Source organism: Macaca thibetana, chromosome 9, assembly GCF_024542745.1.
Source record: "Macaca thibetana thibetana isolate TM-01 chromosome 9, ASM2454274v1, whole genome shotgun sequence".
Classification (NCBI taxonomy): domain Eukaryota; kingdom Metazoa; phylum Chordata; class Mammalia; order Primates; family Cercopithecidae; genus Macaca; species Macaca thibetana.
Window position 1 is genome coordinate 83,483,232 of NC_065586.1, and position 19,795 is coordinate 83,503,026.

General features: G+C 42.0%; 1 protein-coding gene across 1 annotated transcript in view; it reads left to right on the forward strand.

The window, feature by feature from the left end:
- The first annotated feature begins 11,560 nt into the window (after positions 1 to 11,560).
- Positions 11,561 to 19,795, forward strand: part of PAPSS2 (3'-phosphoadenosine 5'-phosphosulfate synthase 2) — a 185,690-nt gene continuing 177,455 nt past the window's right edge. Inside the window, exon 1 of the mRNA XM_050805560.1 lies at positions 11,561 to 11,704. Within this exon, the coding sequence (XP_050661517.1) occupies positions 11,576 to 11,704 (129 nt within the window). The 5' untranslated portion in view covers positions 11,561 to 11,575. The remainder of the gene's footprint in view (positions 11,705 to 19,795) is intronic.

The window sequence follows — 19,795 nt, forward strand, 5'->3', positions numbered from 1 at the left end:
ATACAGATAAGAAAATCTGTTTAATTGATAAAAAAGGTTCTTAATTGGAAACGCTAATTTTGCTCCAGCCATAGTTGCTCTTCGAGAGACCATTAGTTTCTTTTTCTTTTTCCTATATATATATATATATATATATATATATTTTCTTTTTTTGAGACGGAGTCTCTGTCGCCCAGGCTGGAGTGCAGTGGTGCAATTTCCGCTCACTGCAAGCTCCACCGCCTCCCGAGTTCATGCCATTCTCCTGCCTCAGCCTCCCTAGAAGCTGGGACTACAGGCACCCGCCACCACGCCCGGCTAATTTTTTTGTATTTTTTTTTTTTTTTTTTTTTTTTTTAAGTAGAGACGGGGTTTCACCATGTTGGCCAGGATGGTCTCGATCTCCTGACCTCGTGATCCGCCTGCCTCGGCCTCCCAAAGTGCTGGGATTACAGGCCTGAGCCACCGCACCCGGCCCTCTTTTTCCTATTTTTTATGTTTTTTTTTTTTTTAATTACTGTTTTTCGAGATATAGTCTCACTTTGTCACCCAGGCTGGAGTGCAATGGCACAATCATGGCTTACTGCAGTCTTGACTTCCTGGTCTCAAGTGATCCTCCCACATCAGCCTCCCAAGTAGCTGGGACTACAGATGTGTCACACCATGCCCTGCTAATGTTTTTTTTTTATTTTTATTTTTATCTTTTGTAGAGACAGGGTCTCAATATGTTGCCCAGGCTGGTCTTGAACTCCTAGACTCAAGCAATCCTCTCACCACAACCTCCCAAAGTGCTGGGATTGCAAGTGTGAGCCACCATGCCTGTCGGATTCTTTCTCTTAGATATTTTTCTGTCTTTTGCCTTCATGAGATGAGAAGCCTAGTTTTGGGGAGACAGGATAGTGTTTTTTTCTCTTCCGTCTGTGCAGCTTTGCTCCCTGAAGCTTTCTGTCAGTATTTGCATTATGAAAATTAGGTTAAGGGCCTGGTTTTCTAATTAGTCTCTTTTAGATAGTCATACCATGCAAGTGCCATTTATAGTGGGAAAAAACAACTGTCTCAGCTTTTCTTCCTACTTCAGTGCTATGAGACTGAAAAGACTCTTCTCAGAGAAATTGAGATCCTTGGGGCAGGACATAAAAAAAATAAAATAGAAACCACAGCCTTCTCTGCATTTTCCTTGCTGAGAGGTAATACACAAAACTCCCAGATTTAGACATAGGTTCCAGAAGCAGCTAGGATTCTATTAATACATCCCTATTACTCTGGTTGCAAGACTTCAGGTTTTTCTAGTTAGGAAAATAAGGGTAGACCAGCCAACACTGTGGAACTTTTCAAATAGACTGCTAATTTTTGCCTCAGTCACCTGCTGGAGGTAGGAAAGTCAGTAATACTCGCTTTTCAAGTCTAGTTGCTATCAGCCTAGCTCTTGAAAAATAGCTGGAAGCATGGCTAGAAGACTTTCCTGCAGCCCTGTGGCCTACATGATGTTTCAAAGGACTGTTTTCTTTAACAGGTCTAAAAACTGATGATGTAAACGAAAAATAAAATTCTAAGCCCCCCAACTGACTGAATGGACCCCTTCTTGGCTAAGGAATTCCAAGAAACCTGAACAACTAGTTCAAGCCATCACAGAAAGAAGGGGTTGGACATACCTTGTTACATCCTCCCTTTGAAGTTCAGGAACAACTCACCAGCATTAATGTGAAAATAGAGATGGTAACAATGACAAAACAGACTTTAGCAATAAGATACCAAATTCCAACGTGACTCTGGTACAGGATTACATAACAGCAGGCTCTGAAGTAAATCAAAGTATTTTACCCCAAAACAAATTTCTTTGACATATTTTGAAATGGCCCTGCAAAGCTGTCTTTTGTGGATGAAATCTGCATTCTGTAGAGAACCTCCTTCCCTTCCTAGGTCTTTTCCAGAGTCTGATACCTTTTAAGTTTCGACACGAGATATTTACCATCTATTCTGTCTGAAGCCTACTACATGGAGGCTTCATCTACATAAGAATCTTGGCTTCCACAACCTTCCCCAGCTTTAACATTTCTTTATGCTGACTTCAGCTCTTCAGGCAAAGCTCAACTCTTTCAACCAAGGGAAGTCTTGGAATCTACCTATGACCTGGAAGCCCTCCCACATCAAGATGTCCTGCCTTTCTGGGCTGAACCAATGTTTACCTTACATGTATCAATTTATGCCTTTGCTTGTAACTTCTGTCGTCCTAAAATGTATAAAACCAAGAGCTATAACCCAAACACGTTGGCCGCATGTTCTCAAGACCTCTTGAGGCTGTGTTATGGGCGGGGCCCTTAACCTTGGCAAAATAAGCCTAAATCCATTGACTTCTGTCTCAGGTACTTTTTGGTTTGAATTACAAACTATTTTGTAAGCCCCATTATAGACCTAGGTACATGTATTTGTTGGTATTTGTGCAAACACAGGTGAGTAAAGTCCAGTCTTAAGAGAAAATCATCTCATGTTACAGAGCATAATGCATCAAAGTACTTTGTAATTCTCAGTACTCAGCAGCGTACCTGATGTTAATTAATCTGTAAAATAAATCATGTATTAATAATAGTTGCCATTAGGTAAGAGAAATATCTACACTTACCAAGCACTATAAATGGTACTTTGTTATTCTACATAATCCTCTTTATAGCACTGTGAAGTTGCTAGTATTAAAACCCATTTTGCAGATGAGGAAATTGAGGCATTTCAACTTTGTGTTGAAGATCCTGTAGTAAACAGAATAATTGATGAATCCAAGAAATGCCAGAAAACGCCAGAAGACCCTTGGTAGCTGCTGCCTCTGGCCCTTTTTTTTTTTTTTTTTTTTTTTTTTTTTTAGATGGAGGCTAGCTCTGTCTGTCAGGCTGGAGTGCAGTGGGGCAATCTCAGCTCACTGCAACCTCCACCTCCCGGGTTTAAGCGATTCTCCTGCCTCAGCCTCCCGTGTAGCTGGGATTACAGGCATGTGCCACTATACCTGGCGAATTTTTGTATTTTTAGGTAGAGATGGGATTTCACCATGTTGGCCAGGCTGGTCTTGAACTCCTGACCTCCAGTGATCCACCTGCTGCCTCAGTCTCCCAAAGCGTGGTATTACAGGCATGAGACACACCACGCCTAGCCTGGGCATATATTTAAACCTCATAAGGGAAGAGCCCAAAGTGCAGAGAACTGGTGTCAGCAGGTACATATTATGACAATGTTGAGTTTGACTGATCTTCCATCTTTGACCTGTTTATACAAGGATAGGATATATGAAAGAAGAAAAGAAGAAGGTACCTTTTTTTTTTTTTCCACATGATAAGCACTATTCAAATTTGTTACAGCAATATCAGTGGTTGAAGTGGAATTTGGACCTAGTTTATTTGGGGTGTTTTGATTTGCAGATTGTTTCAGTAACAGAATGATTGCAACTAATTCTTGATTATGCACACCACTGCAATAAAAATGTTTTGAATATGATGCTACCCTTTGGCCTTTTCTGTAGCCATTGGCCTCTATAATTATTGGCCTCCATAATTGCTGAGGCTGAGAAGTTGCATGCTTAGCAGGAAATGGAAAGGAAAAGAAAGTGTCAGCCTCTTCTATGACCTTTTCTAAGACAAATCAATTGTTTCTATTTCTCCAGGCTCTGCTGACTATATTATGCACCTGGTCTAGAACGCTTTCTGAGTTAACCAGGAGGGTGGGACGAGTTAATTGATTCTTCTGCTGTCCCTTAGAAATGTATTTGTAGAATTTTAAAGCAAAGCACATCTCAGACCTTGTTGGAAATTCAAAGTTGTTTGGATTTCAGAATAATGGGAACTATAGTTACATTGTTTATTTTCTCTTTCATTGCTTTTGTAACCCTTTTAAGCAATAACTACCTAACAGGCATGGGATTAGGCACTGAAGATAAAATATTCTGTGCCCTCAAATATTTTATGTACATACATAGAGTGTATGTGTTAATTGTTAGTCCTGTTTTAGAAACAATGTCCCTTAGGAAGTCCTCCATCTTAGGAGGATTCCCAAAAGAAGGATGGTTTCTGTTCTTGAATTACAATTTTATGCCCTATCTACCCTCCACCCCATCTCTATTTAGTGAAGTAGTTGTAATCTACGTATGCCAGCCCTCATAGCCTCACTCCTGTAACTCAACTGTAGAGTCCACAAAACCAGGCTCATTGCAAACACAGCAGTGGCAGCTGACAGGTGTTTACCAGATATCTATGATGCAGAATTTTATGGGGGATGAAGAAGTCAAGAATTTGCTGCAGACTTGTCAGAGGCAAGTTGCATACATTGCCCATGACAATGATCTCTGTCCTACTGCATCTTATAAACTGAGTATACCACTTTGACTGTCATCACAACAATTTGTGTGACAGCAAACACCACATGACCACCAGGTGTTTTATATCAGTAAAATATTATTACGTACAGACATTGCTAGAAAATATTTCCCAATCTGAGGACTGACTATAAAATTTGATCTCCCAGTGATGACCTTGCCACAAATGTGGCATCACCTGGGGACTTGGGAGCTGATAAGTGAGCTTTGCCTATGTATCTACTTCTAATTGATTTTTCTGAACCTTGGTTTGGGGGGTGTGGCAGTAGGGAGTTGGTCAGGAGGGCTGTTTCTTGTCCTTTCTATGATCTGATTCAGTTCCCACCCCATTTGTATCTGGATCTTCCCTTTCCTTTACCCTTTTTGTCCCTGTCCTGTTTAATATGGATTTTTATTCCCAAGGGAGTCTCCTCAAAGCAGAGATGTATCCTGGAAGGGAACTTCAGCTGGTGAAGTTTGAGAACTCATAGGGCCCACCTGCTCAAATCCCTTCATCACTTAAGGTAAACTTTTTGTACAACAGCAGTTTGTCTGCTGTTGTCTGTGGTCCTCTGCATTTTCAGTGAGTACCTTTGGGTGACTTGGGAGTTCCTCAGTTCTTAGGCCTATTAGCTACCCAAAGCTTCCTTCTGCTGCTTCCTACAAAGATGATGTTTATGCGGTGGGAGTCTTATAGCCATCAGTGGCTTATCACACACTCTCAGATTTGGAAATTCTTGGGTGTCAGATCCAAGAGAACTTCCTCTTCAAAAGTTTAGTTTGTTTAGTTTCTTTGTTCTCTGCTTTCAAGGTCCAACTTCCTTATCCTTTGTGCCTCCCTGCTCCTAGTTCCAGTAAACAACTCTCCTGCCAGTCCTTAATCTACAGAGCCCACATCTACTACTCTAATTTACCCCTCCCACTGTGACGGCTCTTCCCCCCAAAGCTGTCTTTCAAGTTAGCCAATCGTGTTCAGTTTAGATTGTGCAGTCCAACTTCAGCCAACGGAGACAGGACACAGTAGTAGAGACAAGCTGCGTTAGGAATAAAAACCCTTCTCTCCTTTGTTCAGTGTGCTCTTGCAATCAGACAGATGCAGGCAGCACCCTTCTGCAAAAGTAAATTTGCCTTGTTAAAAAATTTTCTGTCTAAGTGCTGGTTTCTCACTGCGGCACCAAGCACTTGTTACTAACATTGGGGATAATTTATCACATGGTTTTGTTGTAGATGTTGTCTGTGGGTTTTTGTTTTTTTCATTTTATTTAAGACTAGTCAAGTGTAGTAGTGAGAAAAGGGAAGAAGTAGAAACAAGGAGTTTGATCTGTGACTGAACGATCAATTCAAACAGCTCCCTTCATACCAGCCTTTTTTTTCTATTTTCTCTTTTTTATTTTATTTTTATTATTATTATTATTTTTTGAGATGGAGTCCCTCTGTGTCGCTCCGACTCATCTCAAACTCCTGGGTTCAAGTGATCTTCCTGCCTCAGCCTCCCCAGGAGCTGTGATTACAGGCATATATTGCTGTACCCATTTGCCACTTTTGTTGCTGTTTTTATGTGGGATGGAGGTGATGGATTGGAAAGATTTTTAAAATCATGTGATTACCATCATATGAGAATTTTCCTACGTCTTTTAGAGAATTGCATATTGAATATATTTTAATGTACTTATATGTACTTATTCATCATTCATATATCTTCTTCGGTAAAGTGCCTGTTCAAATATTTTGCCCATTTTAAAAGTGTGTTGTATAAGGAAGGATGGCTGACTAGATGCATTTTGTACTTGCCTTCTCCACTATGAGAAACCAAAATAGTGAGTAAATAAATCACACTTTAAATAGATCATCTGAGAGAACACTGGAAGTCAACAGAAAAGTGACAGGAAACACTTAAGGCAAGGAAGGAGAGGAAAGTAAGGCAAGCTGCTTGGCTGGGATCAGCTGGGAACCAGGAGACACTCTCCAATGTGGAGAAAGGGTAAGTGAGAAACCCCCAGTAGAGCACATTCCCACCATGGTATTCTGCTATCTTAGCCACAGGAGGGCTCTTGAGCCCTCCCAGGCCCTGTAACTAACAGAGGGAGCTACCTGGAGACCATGCAATGGCACAGCTGCAAGGATGGAGGTTGCATTGGGTCCCACGTACCCCCTCCACCAAACCATAAGCAGCTACAGCAAGGCACCATTTTGAGAGCCCAGCCCCCAACAGGCTACACATTGCCCTGGGGCTCAGCAGCTCCAGGGCTAGGGCACAAATGAAGCATGGACTGCTGTCCTCAGGGCTGAAGCACAAGCAGGGTGACTGTGCCCTCCCCTCCCCAGTGACAGGGCCACAGCATGACTGCTGCCACCTCACCCAAGCATTCTACCAGGGACCTTGAGATTGCCCCACCACTGTCCACCCTGGCAGGCACTTGCACACACCATCAGGTGGCCTGAGAACAAGTCTGCTCAAACTGGCTTGGCCCCCACCTCATGTCAGAGCATGTAATCTAGGGGCTTAGGGATTGCCAAGCCCAGCCCACCACCATTGGCACCTGAGCGCTCCTCTAGGGGTCCTGAGATTGAGCCTACCCAACCTGCTGCTACCACCACAGCTGGCATCTACCTGCACATGCTACCTGGGGGGCTGGAGACTAGCCCACCCAGGCTATCACAGCCACCACCAATAGTGGCACATACCTCTTGGGACCCAGATAGTCATCTCAGTACTGCTACTGCCATTGCCTAGAACATGCCAACTGCCCAGAGGCCTGAGAACATGCTCACCCTCACAGCTACCATTGCTGCCACTACTGGCATTCAGACAAGCCACCTGGAGGCTCAAGAACTGGCCTGCCTGGACTTGCTGACACTGGTGCCAGCATACGCCACCTTGGGACCCAAGGACAAGCAGGCTCAGCCCACTGGGGTCTGAAGACTGGACCATGAGGGTTCTCAGTCCCCAGCAAAACTTCACCACAGTCTCCACTAATAACTGTACCCTAAGCCATCAAGGAAATCATAGATACCACTGATGCTGCTTGTAGCCAAAGAAATCATACAGAGACTATTCTACTCCATGCACCTAGAATTAAAGTCAATGTGCACTACCCAACCAAAACCATAGACACATCTTCAGGAAAAAGTCCTCCCATACCAAAGCAAACTCATAAAATTGAAAGAAATGACTGTTATACAACATGTACAGTTACCAATGTAAGAACACAGGAAACATTGAAAATGCGAGAAAATATGACATCTTCAAAGAAACAATAGTTCTCCAGGAACAGATCCCAATCAAAAACAAATTTACACAATCCTGGAAAAAGAATTCAAAATATTGATTTTAAAGAAACTCAGTGAGATACAAGAGAATACTGAAAAACAAAGAAATCAGAAAAATTTCAGGATATGAATGAAAAATTCAACAAAGAGACATGCCATAAAAAAGAACCTAATAAAATCTGGAACTGAGGAATTCAGTGAATGAAATACAAAATGCATTCAAAAGCTTCAATAATAGCCTAGGTTAAGCAGAAGAAAGAACCTCAGAATTTGAAGATACAAGTCTTTTGAAATAACCCAGTCAGACAAAAATAAAGCCAAAAAAAAAAAAAAAAAAAAAAAAGAGAGAGAGAGAAAAGCCTGTATGACATATGGGACACTATAAAGCAACCAAATATTTAAACTTTTGGAGTTCCAGAAGGAAAAGAGAAAACAAAAATGTTAGAAAACCTATTTAACAAAATAATAGCGAAAAACTTCTCAAGACTAGCAAGAAATAGAGGTCTAATAGATCACTAGAGACTATTATGAACAACTATACACCAACAAACTGAAGTGGATATATTCCTGTATTTATATAATGTCCCACAATTGAATTAGGAAGAAATAAAAAACCTGAACAGATCAATAACAAACAATGAAATTAAAGCAGTAATAAGAAGTTCCCCAACAAAGAAAACTCCAAGACTAGCTGGGTTCACTGATGAATTCTACCAAACTTTCAAAGAAGGACTAATATCAATTATACTAAAACTGTTACTGAGGCTTGAAGAGGAGGGAGTTCTCCCTAACTCATTCCATGAGGCCAGCATTATCCTGACACCCAAACCAGAAAAGGATGCAACAACAAAAAAGAAAACTATAGATTAAAATTCCTGATGAATATAGATGCAAATATTCTTCAAAAAATTCTTCTTCCTGGATTGATCCTATATCATGATATACTGATCTCTTTGTCTCTTCTTATAGTTTTTGTCTTGAAATCTATTTTGTCTTGTGTAAGTATGGCTACTCCTGCTCTTCTTTGGTTTCCGTTGGCATGTAATATCTTTTTCTATCCCTTTATTTTCAGACTGTGTGTGTCTTTATAGGTTAAGGGTGTTTCCTGCAGACGACAGATCAGTGGATCTTGTATTTTTATCCATTCAGTCACTCTTATGTCTTTTAACTGGAGAGTTTAGTCTATTTACATTCAATGTTATTATTGATAAGTAAAGACTTACTCTTGCCATTTTGTTATTTGTTTTCTGGTTGTTTTAAGGTCTTTTCTTCCTTCCTCCTTTCCTTTCTGTCTTCCTTTTAGTGAAAGTGATTTTCTCTGGTGATATGATTTAGTTTCTTACTTTTTGTGTATCCATTGCATATTTTTTGGTTTGAGGTTACCATGAGGCTTGCAGATACTATCTTATAACCCATTATTTTAAACTGATAACAACTTAATTCTGTTTGCATAAACAAACAAGCTATAAGAAAACTAATAAAAACTCTATGCTATGCCTTAACTTCATCCCCTTGCTTTTTAATTTTCTGTTGTTTCTATTTATATCTTATTGTACTGCCTATATCTTGAAAAGTTGTTGTTATTATTATTGATTGCTTCATTGTTTAGTTTTCCTACTTAAGAGTAGTTTACACACCACAGTTACAGTGTCATAATATTCTGTGTTTTTCTGTGTACTTACTATTACCAGTGAGTTTTATACCTTCAGGTGATTACTTGTTGCTCATTAATATTCTTTTCTTTCTGATTGAAGTACTCCCTTTAGCATTTCTAGCAGGACAGGTCTGATGTTGATGAAATCCTTCATTGGACTACCCCCAATGTTCCCTTAAGGCTTGAAGTCTCTTCAGTCAGTTTGTGGTGAATACTGCCTGGCCTGCAACTGACCCTTCAGGACAGTGGGCTCTCCTCCGGCCCAGGACAGGTCCAGAAATGCTGTCCAAGAGCCAACTCCTGGAATCAGGGACCCCAAGAGCCCACTTGATGCTCTACCCTTCTGTGACTGAGCTGGTTCCTGAAGCCAGCAAGTCTCAGGGTCTCACCCAAGGACCTCAACATAGTACCTAGGTATCACTGCTGGTTATTCAGGGCCCAGGGGCTCTTCAATTAGCAGTGATGAATGCCAGGACTGGGTCCTTCCCTTCAAAGCAGCAGGTTCTCTTTTGGCCCAGGTTGTGTCTAGCTCCAGTTGACATTTCTAGACATACCCGGGGCCCGAAGGAAAGGGGCCTCATATCTCTGACCCATGCCCTATCCTCTTGTGGCTGAGCTGGTATCTATGATGCAAGACAAAGTCCTCTCCACTCTTCTTTCTCCTTGCCTCAAATAGAACGAAGGGGTCTCTTTTGGAGCTGTGAGCCGTGCAGCCTGGGGTTAGTGAAGGGGCAATGCTAGCACTCCCTTAGCAGCCCCAGGTGATGTCTCAGTAGGTCATGTGCCTAATGAGATCAACAATTCCTCTCTGACTAGGGCTGGTTTCAATGTACCCTCTGTGGGCAGGCGTCAGTTGAGTTTGGTCCAGTTTTCCTTTCTGCTCTAACAGGACAGCACTGAGTTCAGTAACTCACAATTGCTGTGCTTTCCTTCCCCCAACACATAAGAACTTGCAGTACCATGCAGCCACTGCAGGGGGTTGCGGGAGGAGTTACACTGGTGACTCAAGAATGTTTTTTTCTACCTGTTCAATGCCTCTTTCAGCAGCAATACAAAGTGAAAACCAGGTACTGTGAGTGCTCACCTAATATTTGGTTCTTCTGAAGGTGCTTTTTTGTGTGTAGTTGTTAAATTGGTCTCCTTAGTGGGGGGCAGGGTGCAATTGGTGGAGTCTTCTATTCTCCCATCTTGCTCTGCCTCCTCCTGGTAATCCATAAAATTAATTTTAATTTCGTCCTGAATGAATTCATGATCTCACTGTTTTATTTTTTTCTCAGCTTGTGATTTATTTTTATTTGGAATGTCTTTGGTATGCTTTCTTAGCATAGAATTTGTGTTTATTTATGTCTTCTTTTTCTCACTTTCTTCTTTCTCCTCTTTTCAATCTTTCTGTCCGCACCCTCTACCTGTCTAGTGGTTTTACAGTTGCCACAACCTAGATGCCTATTCTAAAATGTCTTATCAGGACATTTGAGGGTCTCCTGTATCATCAGGCCATTCCTAGTCACTGGCTTTGTCCTCCTAATTGCTGAGGCCGATTGCTTCTTCTTCCCCTGCCTCCCGATGCCTTCTGCTTTCTCTTAAGCCAAAGTTCCTGGGGGTGGTCAGGAATCAGTTCTTTTTCATCCTTTGAGTCACCAGACTATGGTTTCAAGGAGTAAGTCATTCGTTTCCCATTTAATTCGAGAAATTCTTAGTCCCCATTAAATTTCAGAAGTTATGAGTCCAGCCTCCTCTGCCTGCATCATGGCCAGCAAAGCTAGCCCCTCTTGCTGCTTTATGTTACTCTTTGTTTCTGGTGTGTGGAGTGTACGGCCCATTTTTTATGTCCTCTATGTCTTTAAATTTTGATTTTAATATTTTATTACTACTATTTGAGCAGAGAGGGTATGTCAAATTGTGGACTTACTGAGTCATCTTGACTAGAAATCCAATTTGCATCTTAAACTTTTGTACCTACTTACACATTTGGGCCAAGTTATATAATTTCTCTGAGCCTAAATACATCTAAAACAAGGCTATTTGACCAAGTTCATTAAGGTCCATTCCAACTGTAAATTCCATAGGTTTATGTAGCCTACAACCTATGACTATATTCAGGTTTACTCAGATAATTTGTAGTATAGGGGACTTGGAACCTGTGGGGAAAAGAAAGAGAGATCAGACTGTTACTGTGTCTATGTAGGAAGAAGTAGACATAGAGACTCCATTTTGTTCTGTACTAAGAGAGATTCTTCTGCCTTGAGATGCTGTTAATTTGTAACCCTAGCCCCAACCCTGTGCTTGCAGAGACATGTGCTGTGTTTATTCAAGGTTTAATGGATTCAGGGCTGTGCAGGATGTGCTTTGTTAAACAAGTGCTTGCAGGCAGTATGCTTGTTGAAAGTCATCACCATTCTCTAATCTCCAGTACCCAGGGACACAAACACTGCGTGAAGGCCGCAGGGACCTCTGCCCAGGAAAGCCAGGTATTGTCCAAGGTTTCTCCCTATGTGATAGTCTGAAATATGGCTTCGTGGGAAGAGAAAGACCTGACCGTCCCATAACCCGACATCCGTAAAGGGTCTGGGCTGAGAAGGATTAGTAAAAGAGGAAGGCCTGTTTGCAGTTGAGATAGAGGAAGGCATCTGTCTCCTGCTCCTCCCTGGGCAATGGAATGTCTCGGTGTAAAACCTGATTGTATGTTGTATTTACTGAGACAGGAGAAAACCGCTGCTGACGTAGGGCTGGAGGTGAGACTGGAGGTGAGACTGGAGGTGAGATGTGCTAGCGGCAGTGCTGCTCTTTAATGCACTAAAATGTTTGTGATGTTTGTATACATGCACATCAAGGCACAGCACCTTTCCTTAAACTTATTTATGACACAGAGATCTTTGTTCACATGTTTTCCTGCTGACCCTCTCCCCACTATTACCCTATTGTCCTGCCACATCCCCCTCTCTGAGACGGTAAAAATAATGATCAATAAATACTGAGGGAACTCAGAGACACAGTTCCGGTGCAGGTCCTCCCTATGCTGAGCGCTGGTCCCCTGGGCCCACTTTTCTTTCTCTATACTTTGTCTCTGTGTCTCTTTCTTTTCTCAAGTCTCTTGTTCCACCTGACGAAAAATGCCCACAGGTGTGGAGGGGCAGGCCACTCCTTCAGGAACCCACGTTTTCTGTTTTCTGACACAAGGGCTGGTTCTGCCATATGTCATAACTATCCTCATCGCGAACACAGCGCAGAATCAAGAAACCCAATCCATGGCATGCCATATCTGCCTATTTTATTCCTCTAACTAGAAAGTTGGGGATTTCGCTAATGTTTCTTGCAGGCAGAGCTAGCTCTTATACTACTTTCTGGAATTCCAAACACAAGATTGGATAAGGTTTTGAAAATAGAACCCCTTGGACAGAAAAATTAGTTCTTATGCAAACAACAAAGGGCAGAAAGCTTTTTAGCACAGATTATCTCTGAAAACGGACAATAAATAATCAATGCAAACAACATGCCTGATGTAGAACTGGAAAAGATGAGCATTAGGGGATGGGTCTTGGATCACAAAAACAATTACAATTACCGTGAGCAGTGGCAGAGATCAGAATTACCCTGAGTTACTGGCGGGAAATCTGTATGCATCTGCAGCAACTTCAATTCTTGCCTCTTCAGAAGAAAGAATTCGACTGAGGGGCATAAAGCAGAAAAAGAGACCTCGGCAAGTTTCAGAACAGGAATGGAAGTTTATTTAAAAGGTCTTAGAACAGGAAAAAAAAAAGGAAAGTTCACTTGGAAGAGATCCAAGAGGGCACGTGAAGGTTAAAGAGAGAGAGGTCAAGTGCCCCCTTTAACCATGATCCTAGGACTTTTATAGGATCGCCTCTTTCCAGTGATTCTCCTTTTAGGGTGGGCTGTCTGCCCGCATGTGCAGAGCTCTCCTTACCCTAGGGAAGTGGGAACACACAATGTGTTTAGGAAGTTGTACACATGCCCATCTGAGGCCTTCTTCCTTTTTCTGGTGGAGTGTACCCAGAAGATCATACTTTGCCATTTTTGTCTCTTAATGTGCATGCCCAGGAAATTTCTTCTCCCTGGAGTCTGCCTTTAATTAACACTTTAATGTTAACAGGTGTGGACTGTCAGGAACTAGCCTCTTCCTAGTACTGGCGGCCAATTTATCACATTTAGAGAGTCAATGCAATAATTGCTGAACCATCACCCAACATTTCAGTGGGTGGTAGGGAGAGTCCTCTCCTGACCCGCTCATGCCTAACTACCTGTAACATTACCACATCATCAAAGAAGGACTTGGGGGAAAGAAAATCTGTTGTATGCTATTTACTAATTAAACCAAAGAGATTATTATTTTGTTTTATTATACTTTAAGTTCTGGGATACACATATGCAGAACGTGTACCTTTGTTACATACATATACATGTGCCATGGTGGTTTGCTGCACCCATCAACCCATCATCTACATTAGGTATTTCTCCTAATGCTATCCCTCCCCACCCCCTGACAGGGAGGTATGTGATGTTCCCCTGCCTGTGCCCACATGTTCTCATTGTTCAACTCCTACTTATAAGTGAGAATATACGGTGTTTGGTTTTCTGTTTCTGTGTTAGTTTGCTGAGAATGATGGTGTCCAGCTTCATCCATGTCCCTGCAAAGGACAGGAACTCATTCTTTTTTATGACTGCATAGTATTCTGTGGTGTATGTGTGCTGCGTTTTCTTTCTCCAGTCTATCATTGATGGGCATTTCGGTTGATTCCAAGTCTTTACTATTGTCAATAGTACTGCAAAAAATGTAAGTATGCATGTTCTTTATAGTAGAATGATATATAATTCTTTGGGTATATACCCAGTAATGGGATTGCTAGGTCAAATGGTATTTCTAATTCTAGATCCTTGAGGAATCTCCACACTGTCTTCCACAATGGTTGAACTAATTTGCACTCCCACCAACAGTGTAAAAGCCTTTCTATTTCTTCACATCCCCTCCACTATCTGTTGTTTCCTGACTTTTGAATGATTACCATTCTAACTGGCCTGAGATGGTATCTCATTGAGGTTTTGATTTGCATTTCTCTAATGGCCAGTGATGATGAGCTTTTTTTCTTGTTTGTTGGCTGCACTTTTGAAAAGTATCTGTTCATATCCTTTGCCCACTTTTTGATGGGGTTGTTTGTTTTTTTCTTGTAAATTTATTTAAGTTTCTTGTGGATTCTGGATATTAGCCCTTTGTCAGATGGATAGATTGCAAAAATTTTCTTCCATTCTGTAGGTTGCCTGTTCACTCTGATGATAGTTTCTTTTGCTGTGCAGAAACTCTTTAGTTTAATTAGATGCCATTTGTCAATTTAGGCTTTTGTTGCCATTGCTTTTGGTGTTTTATTCATGAAGTCTTTGCCTATGCCTAGGTCCTGAATGGTATTGCCTAGGTTTTCTTGTAGGGTTTTTATGGTTTTAGGTCTTACATTTAACTCTTTAATCCATCTTGAATTAGTTTTTGTATAAAGTATAAAGAAGGGATCCAGTTTCAGTTTTTGGCATATGGCTACCCAGTTTTCTGGACACCATTTATTAAATAGGGAATCCTTTCCCCGTTGCTTGTTTTTGTCAGGTTTGTCAAAGATCAGATGGTTGTAGATGTGTGGTGTTATTTCTGAGGCCTCTGTTCTATTCCATTGGTATATATCTCTGTTTTGGTACTAGTACCATGCTGTTTTGATTACTGTAACCTTGTAGTATAGTTTGAAGTCAGGCAGTGTGATGCCTCCAGCTTTGTTCTTTTTGCTTAGGATTTTCTTGGCTATATGGGCTCTTTTTTGGTTCCATATGAAATTTAAAGTAGTTTTTTCTAATTCTGTGAAGAAAGTCAATGGTAGCTTGATGGGAATAGCATAGAATATATAAATTACTTTGGGCAGTTTGGCCATTTTCACAATATTGATTCTTTGTATCCATGAGCATGGGATGTTCTTCCATTTGTTTGTGTCCTCTTTTATTTCGTTGAGCAGTGGTTTGTAGTTCTTTCTCCTTGAAGAGGTCCTTCACACCCCTTATAAGTTGTATTCCTAGGTATTTTCTTCTCTTTGTAGTAATTGTGAATGGGAGTTCACTTATGATTTGGCTCTCTATTATTGATGTATAGGAATGCTTGCAATTTTTGCACATTGATTTTGTATCCTGAGACTTTGCTGGAGTTGCTTATCAGCTGAAGGAGTTTTTGGGCTGAGATGATGGGGTTTTCTAAATATATAATCATGTCATCTGCAAACAGAGATAATTTGACTTCCTCTCTTCCTATTTGAATACACTTTATTTATTTATCTTGTCTGATTCCTTTGGCCAGAACTTCCAATACTGTGTTGAATAGGAGTGGTGAGAGAGGGCATCCGTGTCTTGTGCCAGTTTTCAAAGGGAATGCTTCCAGCTTTTGCCCATTTAGTATGATACTGGCTGTGGGTCTGTCATAAATAACTCTTACTATTTTGAGATATGTTCCATCAATACCTAGTATATTGAGTGTTCTTAGTAGGAAGGGGTGTTGAATTTTATTGAAGGCCACTTCTGCATCTATTGAGATCATCAAAGAGATGATTTTTGAATTTGTCTCAGCAGCTTCCAGTGGGACATCTTTTGTCCCTAGCACTTGCCCTGTACTGTGACTTGAGGCACTGAGTTGATTATTACTGCTTCTGTCTAATCCTATGTTAAAATTTTCCTGCTTGTGCTGTAAATCATGCAAATCATTTCCTAAAGCAAACAAATGCAGGCTATCTACCTGAATTTCTTCTGTCTTGTATCAATCACTTTTCCCCCAATTGAGATCAGCTGCTAATTTTCTATCTTGGACCAGATGACAGCCCAGTGTCAGAGTGTAGAGTTTGTAATTGATAGGGACAGAAGGCAAGGAAATTCTAGGCAGAAGAGGGCAGGTCCCCGGTGAGGGTCCCACCCTCAAGCCTGGAACTGTAGCCCAAAGTGAGAACATGCATTTCTGTTTTCTCTTGTGAATGTTACCTTTTCCAGAACCACTTATGGCCCACCCCACCCCCCATGCTATGCCCATAAAAACTCCAGGCTCCACTGACAAAGCAGAGAAGAGGAGAAGCAGCTGGATGTAAGAGACTACAGTTTGATGTTGGAGAGAGGCAGCTTGACTTCAGAGGGATGGCTTGACCACGTTGCTTCGGAGAGGAGTCTGGCCATCCAGACTCTGGGGGAAGATCACCTTCCTGCTCCATTCCCTTTCCACTGAGAGCCACTTTCATCAGCAATAAAATCCTCCATATTTACCACCCTTGAATTCATGCATGTGACCTGATTTTTCCTGGATGCCAAACAAGAGCTTGGGTGCCACAGGTGTGGATGCTAAAGGCCGTCACACTGACCCTCTGCCCTCACTGGTGGAGAGCAACCACCACATGCAAAAAGACAGAGGGTCCACTGAGCTATTTAACATGTAAGCTGTCCAAAAACAGCAAAACTAAAAGAGCAATGTAACACATGCTCTGTGGGACTTCGGGGGTCATGGGTCCCTCCCTCTAGATGCTGCCACAGGGCCTGCGTGGAGTTTTGCTCCTGCTGTTGCCCAAAAGCACTCACCCAGCTCCTGTACCTACTCACCTGCATGCTCCCTCCTGTGAGGGGTTCAGTGCAGTGGATTCGAGTGAGTGGAGTTTGCCCCAACTGGCACCTAAATAGCCAGCTATCCCCAGCACCCACACTCCAGTTTCCACCCACACTCCAGTTTCCACCCACGAAGGGGTCAGGGGAAATTTCCTGCTTTATAATGACTTGGAACTGAGGGGCAGGGGCTGAGGATTTTATCCCTTGAGTCAAAATCTAGAGTGGCCTTGTGAGAGCAATACTCACTTGGGTCAGAGCCTCCTGACCCTAGCTGTGACAAAACTGAAACCATGGAGAACACATCCTCTGTTGGTGCCCTCTTTTATTTGCTGGCCGTGGATGCTTAAACTTCCCTTTTGCTTCCTCTTCTCCTCTCTTTGATACCCTGCCTGGGGGTGGGTCAGGGTCAAAGACAAAGGCATTAACATGAAGACAGATGGAGTTAAGCTCTGACTGAGTAGGGGGCAGGTTTGAGGTGCAAGGAGTCAAGGACTTGAATCCTCTTTGTGGTTGTAGTGAATTTACTTCAATTGGGGTCACCCTTGGGGTTTCAGCATTTACAACCAGTGCCTAGCACATAATAGGGGCTCAATAAAATATAGTCGGGACTGGGCACGGTGGCTCACACCTGTAATCTCAACACTTCGAGATGCTGAGGCAGGAGGATAGCTTGAGCTCAGGAGTTTGAGTCCAGCCTGGGCAACATCGCAAGACCCTGTCTCTACTAAAAATTAAATTTAAAAAATCAGCCAGACATGGTGGTGCATGCTTATAGCCTAGCTACTCAGAAGGCTGAGGCAGGAGAATTGCTTGAGCTGGGGAGAATGAGACTGCAGTGAGCTGCAATCATGTCGCTGCACTCCATCCTGGGCGATGGGGTGAGACCCTGTCTCAAAAAAAAAAAAAGTGCATTTATACTGAATATGTACAGACTTTGTTTTCTTGTCATTATTCCCTAAACAATACAGTGTAACAATATTTACATAGCAGTTACATTTTATTAGGTATAAGTAATCTAGAGATGATTTAGAGGATATGGGAGGATGTACATAGGTTATATGCAAATATGGCAGCATCTTATATCAGAGACTTGAGCATCTGGATTTTGTTAGCCATGGGAGGTCCTGGAAGCAATCCCCCATGGATATGAAGGGACAACATATGTGTTGAATGAATTGAAGGAGGTAAAGTTCTGAGCCTGGTAAGATGGCTGCTCCCAACTCTGTCTTCTGGCTTTTCCTCTCCCTATGGTGGGTGTATCCAGGCCAGGAGTCCCAAGGCTCTCACTCACCTCCTGAGAATGCCTAGGCCAGTGGGGCTGTAGGTGAGGCACGCCTGCTCTCTAGAACATGTCACCCCTTTGCTAACGTGCCAGTTATTTCTAGAGTCCCTTTTTTCTTACTGTGAGAGTAGTCAGATCCAGGGAACCAGGATTTGGGCTTTGGGAGGAAGGGGCTGGAAGAACTGCTTTTTTCCTAGGTCCTAGCCCTGCCTTCAGCCATGTGAAAGGGATCTTCCACATGGTCCTGTTCAGCTCACCATGGTCTGCACGGGAGTTCAGGTCAAAGTCTTATCACATGTATTTTCTTGGCTTTGGCCTTTGTGCTGTTGTTTTTGTTTCTCTCAAGAACCTAAGGAGGGAAGGGTCCCAGGGAAGGGAAGGAAAAGGAGAGAGGTGTTTGAAATCCCGAGTCCTTGCCATCCCTCCCTCTCTATGTAAATCTCTGCTCCTTTACACTATGACTTACTTATTCATGAAAATCTGTCTGAGGGAAGGCTGTGGTCAGAAACTGGAAGATAGTCCATCCGCATGCCGGCTTACTGTCCCATTCATTTCAGTTGCGCTGACAGGCAAGAAAGAACAGCAGGAGAAGCTAACAGATCATGTGCTTACTCTGTGCTTGGCCCTGGTCTACGTCTTTCACTTACAGTCTCAGATTCTCGCAGTAACCCCCAAGGTCCATACTATTATGATTTCTATTTACAGATGAGGAAATGAGGCTCATCAAGTAGTACCTTGTCCAAAGTCCGAATCTGCCCAAATTCTAGGAGACAAGTTCAGCAGTCTGACTCTGGAGCCAGTGTTCCCACCCATCATGTTTGTCTCTCTCCTCCTCACATGCATACTAAGGAAAAGCCAACAGCTGCTTACTGCGGTTCAACCTGACTGCTACATACAAGGAATTTGCTCCTGAGGGTGGAAGGAAGTTCATCAACCTTGAAGAACACACCCACACAGCAGGGCTGGGATGCCACCATCAGCTTTCCTTTTGACTTAAAGCTTGTTCACGTTGTCATCAAGTCACACACCAAATCACATCAGTCATTTCTTCAGCATGAAAGAATAAATTCGATATTTTCCTGGGTGGAGTGTTTATATTTTAGTACTTCTGCCTAGAGAGTTGCCATTTGGGCTTAATTGTTATTTGTCTTCATAGATTTATCCATATCTGAGTTTCCCAGTTTGCCAGTTGTTTCTAAAACATTTACTGACCAGTGTAAATAGCAACCTTTTGTAGCATTTATGGATAATTTTGGAAACAACCTATTGACCCAATAATTATTTTAATCTAGAAAGTTTCAGCAAGAGAGCTGAAGAAAGTGAACGTGGTGGGACAACTCATAGCCAGAGGGAATAGTATATTTGTTCTCAGTGAAATCATGGTTTGCTGGCACTAAAAACAAGTTTCCAGCCAGAATAATGAGTGGGTCAGCCAAAGGACAAGAATACCATATTTCTTTTCAGTAATCTAATTGGGTGCCCTTGGAAATCACTAGTGTCTGTCTGTGAAGGAGGAAAAGACAGAGAGAAGCTCTGTATTTGTCAGAATTGTAATGAACTTTTAGATGATTTTTTAAAAAAAGTCTCTAGAGTATATTTAAGGAAACATTTTAAGGAATAACAACCTTATATGCCAAACACATCTTTAGCAAATAAAATG